Source organism: Hibiscus syriacus, unplaced genomic scaffold, assembly GCF_006381635.1.
Source record: "Hibiscus syriacus cultivar Baekdansim isolate YM2019G1 unplaced genomic scaffold, ASM638163v2 tig00111812_pilon, whole genome shotgun sequence".
Lineage (NCBI taxonomy): Eukaryota > Viridiplantae > Streptophyta > Magnoliopsida > Malvales > Malvaceae > Hibiscus > Hibiscus syriacus.
The window spans coordinates 305,344-312,216 of record NW_024063187.1 but is presented as its reverse complement, the minus strand read 5'-3'; the positions used below and the strand labels follow the sequence as shown (position 1 = coordinate 312,216).

Below are 6,873 nucleotides of genomic sequence, written 5' to 3'. Positions count from 1 at the left end.
CTTTACTATAGGGATATATTTCATTCCTAACTTCTCCAAAGCCAAATTAGTCTATCAACTTAAGGGACATATTGCTTGTCTGGACTGCAACCTCTTCCATGACATTCTCTTTCATTTTCTGTGTCACTTCTCGGAGTTGCTCATTTTCCCTTGTAAGAGATCTTTTCTGTCCAAGAAGTTCTTGAACAAGATTCATATATGTTGCAGTTCTTTTTCAGCTTGGTGACCCTGTTATCCATTCTTCGGGGTACTTCCTAGGCCAGCATTTTGAAAGGTTTGACTGAGAAATCTTTATGCATGGCTTCCATTTCTGTGCTCAATTCTTGTTTTGGTCATTCAAGTCCTTCAATAACATGCTTGAGCTTCATAAAAACCTCCACTACTCTGAATGTCCCGACTGATATTCTTACTGTAAACTGCTTTTGGTATCAATCTGGTAGGATCTTTGTGTAATACTTTTGGTATTAATATAACCGGTTCTCTATGTACAGAACTTCCCTTGATCCTCGTAGTTTCTTCAGGATGCCTTTCCTTGGCCGCATCATATTTTGTTTGATCATAAAACTTTTTGTCCATTTACGATTTCTTTCTAATATGATGAACAGTCTTTCAAGTAAACACCTTTTGGTTATGCCATGATCATGCAACAAAAGAAATCAATATGAACAGATTAGAGCAATGTAAAATGCTTGAAAAAAAATAAAAAAAAATAGAATAGTTATTACCAACTAATGGAAAAAAATCTATCTATCAAGGTATAAATCTTAACCTCATGCTTTCTAGTTCCATGCTTTGTTTGGAAAAAGTTAACCTAACCACATGATTTCTAGTTCGCATGCATTTATTCAGGAAAAAGAAAAGGAAATAAAATAAATTAAAAGCTAGAGCTTATTTCTCCTTTGTGTATACCTATGAACAGAGGTTCAGTATTGTCTTAGATCAGGTGAATTTCTAGGGTTTATTATATGCAGAGTTTCAGTTCTAGGAGTAAAGGTACTCGAATTGTCCTTGTTGATGCCCTCTTGGGCTGCCAACCCTCAATCATAGTCCACTACAGACTTAAGCAGACCGAGTTCAATTCGAGGGGACACATTTCTCTATGCCTGACACGGAGAATAAATTCTCACGAAGACAAAAAGCATATGAACCCCGAAAGTTACTTGCTAGGTCTGACACGGAGAATAAATTCTCACGAAGACGTCGCTTTCACTCCCACTTAAAATGGACAAACTCAATTATAGAGCTTTATGTAATGCAAGTGTTGTGTGTGAGGAGAAATGTTCAAACCTCTAACAGATAAATAAATAATGAAATAAAATGCTTGCAAATAAAATGAATAATATAAATACTATAAAAATATATAAAAAATTTGAAAGAAAGAATTATAAATTAAATATATGAATTTTAATTTTCTAATTGATAGAGACAATTAATAATTGGTTTTAAAGTTTGACGTCCCCAGTGGAGTCGCCAAGCTGTCGTAACTGGTTTTCATCCGAGCACGAATTTTTTACTTGGCGTGAAAAATAATGTGAATAAATGGTTTTGAAAATAATTTGGGAGTCGCCATCGGCCTTTTGGGTCAGGTAGGTCGAATACCTAAAAAATATCTTTTAAAAGAGTTTTTAAGAAAACATCAATTAAAAGATAAATGATCTGCGTTTAACCAAAAATTCATTTTTTTAAATAAAAAGGATCCGTGGTCGGTTACGTTTAGGGAAGGATTAGCACCCCTACAACCCAAAATTGGTACTTTATTAATTATAAATTGTCTCTATTATTGGAAATTGTAAAAGTTCAAAAATATATTAATTCATAATCATGTATTTCAATTTATTAATGTAATTTTAAGAAAAATATTAATATACATATCTTTATTTTTATAAATAAGATATTTATTTACTTAGAAATATCAGAAAAAGACTTCTAGGTGCCTTAAGACAGCTCTTTTCTTCGATATTAAAAAATAAATGAATAACTAAAAAAACATTTTTCTAAAAATAATTAAAATAAATTAATATATAATTATAAAATAGGATATTTATTATTTAAGAATAGAAAGACTTCTAGGTGCTTTAAGACAGCCCATTTCTTAATATTAAAAATAAATAAATATTAATATTTAAACAAATATATATATATGACTAATATGAAAATAAACATAAAATAAGTGAATAGTTAAAGAACTAGAAATAAAGAATTAAAAATGTAAAACAAAAATAGAAAATTAAAGTAATGAAATTAAATAAATAAAAATAAATCGCGTAAATTAAAATATAAAGTAAAGAACTAAAATAAAAGATATTGAATATAATGCCCAAAAATAAAATAACTCAGAAGATTAAAAGAAAGAATTAAAATAATTAAAATATAATAAAATAAATCATAGATATCAAAATGAAAGAAAAAAAAATAGCAGCTAATTTGAAATAAAAAATTAAGAACTAAAGTGTAAATATGTACCTAATTATAGGGATTATTTAGGGATTTTTTCTATTTAAGTGACTATAATATAAAGATAAGGTAAAAGTTTAGTGGGTTATATAATTCGACCCTGGGTTAGTGACCAGGATGTAAATAGTGCTTAAATTTGAGGGCCTAAGGATAATTAACCACTAAATTAGTGACTAAAACGAAAAAAAAGGTGCTGAAATTATGGGTACCATTTGGTGATTAATCCATAAAATATGAACAAAGCCAGAAGCTCCCAGAAACTGGTGACCTGACGCGTGATTTACCCAAAACAATTAAAATGAAAACCACTCCCTTTATCTCTTCCAGAGACGTTAAAACTAAGAAATCCTTCCCTCTTTATCATCTTCTTCTCTCACACTCTCCCTCTCTAACTCAATATGCGGTCGAGAGCTTCAAAGCTCCTCAGCAACATCGCCGGCTATGACGCCGGTCACGATAAATATGGCCAAATAGGCCATTAAACCGAGACCAAACAGCCTCTAAGAGGCTTTCTTCCTCTCTCTCTTTTGCTCGACCGAGAGCTCCACACAAAACAAGGACCAAACCGGCTCTAGATTCCGACGAGGAGCTCGAGGAAAGGTAAACTCACCCCCTCTTCCTATATTTCTACTCGAAAAAACAAGAAAATAAAGAAGAAAACGAGTAACGAAAAAAATGAACTTTTGGAAATGTTGTATTGATTTCGAATAGGTTAAAAAAAATCCTTTCTTACACTGTAATTTTATAGGTTATATATATTAACCTATTTACATGATTAAAAAATAAATAATGATTGTTTTTTTTGTGGTGAGCTGTAACTGGGAAGCTGCTGGATAGGGGATATACTATTGTTTTTGGAACGTGTACGGTGTTCGAGAGGCCATGGGTGGAGCTACCGAAAGCTTCTGAAACATGGAGGGATAGCTGGTGTTCCTCTGAAATCTACTTAATAGAGCAGGGAATAGCTTGTGTTGCTGGAAGGAACTGGAACACTATTGTGGTAGAGCTACCGACGTGGAGGGACAACTGGTGTTCCTCTGGAAACTGCTGGAACCGTCGAGTGAAGCTGTAACGTGGACGGGCTGCTGTTATTTTAAAAATGGTGATTACAGACATAAGGCTTCTCACGAGAAATAGGCATGTATGGTCCTTGGATTTGAGTTGCAGTTGCAAGCTCCTCAGCAGTAGAATCACCAGCCTATTGGAATAAGAAATAAACAATATTGAAAAATCTAAAAGCAAGAATCGGGGGACTTAATGCTTTAATCTTTGAAGGTAGGGCCTATAAATTTACCTTGAACTTGCGAGCGCGCGCCTTGGGAAGACAACAAGCTTGGCCTTATAGGTCTTAAGCCTCTGAACATTGGCCTGAAGACCTTCAAGGGATCTGTTCTTAAGGCGATGATCAACTACGATACCAATAGTTGGGGCAAGTCTTTGAAATGCCAGCATCCTGGTAAGAGAATAGGGTGATTTCGGGATTCAATTTAAGCAAATAGAAGCTAAATCGAGGTGGGAATCCTACAGTATACAAAAATCTTACATACAATTTATCTACACTTAACAATGCATCAACTCAGTTCTTCATCCTTTTTTCCCATAATTAAACTTGTCTGTCACAAGAAAACTAGTAATAGCTAAACTTGTTCACTTAATCACAAAAAGATTACTATAATGCTTAAAATTATTGTTAGATAAATGAATTTTATCAGAAACCTAATTCACTAATATATATATATATATATATATATATATATATAAGATTAAGTTTTCTAAACTAACGGTAACCCAAAGATCATAAGAAGAAATAGAGCAATTAGAAAAGCAGAGCTTAAGCTTTTCAAGGGTGAAACCCTTTCCAGCTCTTAATTTCATGTTGTACTTCAAAGTTGGCTATGGACAAGGGCGAAGGTGTCCAGTTGGCCTGGGAAAGATCCTCACCGCCTTCTTTTGTCTTGCTGCAAATCCCAAATCACCATTATCAAACATTGATTGCAATAGAATTACTCCATCATTCTTTCAAAATAAAATAAATTAAAGATTAAGGCCAAAAAAAAACCCCACCAATTCTTCTGTTCTTTCGTGCTTGTTGATTGAACCAAGTTTTCACATAGTTCTGCCAGTGCTTCTAAAAGTGCCCGTTTGGCACAGCATTGTTATGCTTCACCATGACTTCCCAGTCTTTAAAAGCAGAAACCAAAATCACAAACAATCTGAAATGAAAAATGGAAATAATATATGATATGAAAATGAAAAGAAAAGAAATGAAACCCTAGGCCCTCTTTTAGGGCTTCTATTGGCTCGTTTATTTGTATTATATGTTTTCATTACACGGCCTTTATTAACCCTAGCATCAGACGGTTGTAAAAGAATTGGGCTCAAAATGTAGTCATTTAGGTAAACTATACAAGTAGTCACCAACCTATTGTTTCATACTATTTGGTCACTAAATTAAATTTTTGAAAAAAACATTATTTTACATAGAATTTTTTCTCTCCTAAATAGATGATGAGGTTTATCAATACTTAATTGATTCAAACAAAATCAAAGAATATAAATTAGTGTATTTCAAGAATGAAAGAAGTCGAACAAAAGAACCCTAGAAACATGGACGAATGCAAGATTTTATATGAGATGAACTTATAATATTTTAGATGAGAGCGAACTTATAAAGTTCTAGGCGACGAAAAAATATTATTAATAAAACATATAAAAAAATTAAAAATTAAAAATTTCGATGACTATCCTATCCATCCTTTTGTCTATTCCTGCCCTGAAGAGTCTTTGCACCTGAACAGTGAATTATACTCAAAATTTGTTATGTTTTATTAAAACATATATTTAAATTTATAATCTCAAAATTTGTTATAGTTTTACTAAAACATATATTTAATTTATTATACTTTTTCTGTGTTAGTGACAAGAAAATGAAAAAAAAGAAATATCTTGTGAGTTATTCCTCCTTATTATTCATTTTCAAAAATATATATGGGGTTAATTTCTGCTTAAGTCACTACAGTAAAATTGGCTTTTTACGGCATTTTTTACTATAGCGGCATTTTTGAGCACCCAAAAAACACATGCGGCATTAAGAAAAACGCCGCAAAATGCGCCGCGGAAAATAGCGCCGCTAAAGTTCACGGTGTTTGTTAAACACATGCGGTGTTTTTTCACAAACGCCGTAATAAGTGTTGATATTTGCGGCATTTTTATGCAACGCCGCAATAGGTATGGTATTTAGCGGCGTTTTCAGGGTACAAATGCTGCTATAGGATGGTATAGCGGCGGTTTAGGATACAAACGCCGCAATAGGTCTGGTATATAGCGCCGTTTTAGGATACAACGCCGCTAAATGTTAATATTTAGCGGTTTTTTAGATACAAACGCGCTAATATATGACATTGCGGCGTTTTTGTTACAAACGCCACTAAATAACCGAATTTAATCAATTAAAAAATTATTGTCGATACCCCAAATCTATTTTTTCACCTGTTCATTATCCAAGAAACATGACAACAATAACATCAAACTCTATCAATAACAAGCAACATCAAATCCAATAATAAATAAAGTTTTCATTTAGTAATATAAGTTCAGTTAAACACGGTTCAGTAACATTAACAGAATGATGATAACATAAATGAGACTATGATGGTGGATTTGAGGTTGAGTTTTCTGTAGCATTTGCATCATCTCATTTAGTCGTTTTCAAAGTCTTCACATCTCTGCTGATATGTTGTTTCTCTCTGTGTTGCCACTGCTTCCCTTGCTTCATTTTCCGCTTTCATGTTAGCCATTTGTTGATCCATATCAACCAACTTTTGTTTTAAAGACTACTTCTAATTGGGAAGATTGAGACTGTGATGACGTGTAATGTGATGAACTGGATCCAAAATATTTGGTGGGAGTAACAAATGATCTTTGACGCACCCGCCATATCTTTCAGGACCCAAAACGTCATTAATAGCTCGTTTTCAATGTCATCATCATTACAAGACCTTGACTCGAACTAGTAGCGTGATAATTCCCTTTTCTCCCTCAATTTTTCCTATAATAAGGTGAATAAATAATTAAAATGGAAAAAATGTCATAGAAAATAAAATAAAGTCAGGTAAATTTAAAACATCTACCAATAAACGTACCATAATTTCTGCAGCTTCAGCAGTCATAGGAGTGTCATCCTTCTTCGTAGTGTCGTGTCGAATAGTTGGATTGGCCAACTTTAGAACCAGATGTATTTTCCTACAATGCACCATAATATAATTACTCTGAGTTAGTATGTACATGGAATATAAAAAACAATGTCAATAATCTATAATACCTCCTCATTAGTTATACAAGCAAAGCTCTTCGATCCAGCCGTGTGCGTAAATTTTGTTGTTGCCTGCTAGCAACACCAACATGTTCTCGGTCCTACAA

At 33.1% G+C, this 6,873-nt stretch overlaps 1 protein-coding gene across 1 annotated transcript; it reads right to left on the bottom strand.

Annotated features, from left to right (window-relative positions):
* Positions 1-3,396: 3,396 nt before the first annotated feature.
* On the bottom strand, positions 3,397-3,926 carry LOC120171118. Its single transcript, XM_039178905.1, has 2 exons — positions 3,749-3,926; positions 3,397-3,652 (listed from the first exon to the last, which is right to left on the bottom strand). The coding sequence occupies exons 1-2, from the start codon at positions 3,904-3,906 to the stop codon at positions 3,397-3,399; spliced, it is 414 nt and encodes a 137-aa protein (XP_039034836.1). The 5' UTR covers positions 3,907-3,926.
* Between the last annotated feature and the right edge of the window lie 2,947 nt (positions 3,927-6,873).

Excerpts from the sequence above, each read along its gene's own strand:
- LOC120171118 (XM_039178905.1), bottom strand. The coding sequence starts at position 3,906 with ATGCTGGCATTTCAAAGACTTGCCCCAACTATTGGTATCGTAGTTGAT. Across the intron at positions 3,653-3,748 it reads CGCGCGCTCGCAAGTTCAAG|GCTGGTGATTCTACTGCTGA; the intron begins GTAAATTTATAG and ends TTATTCCAATAG.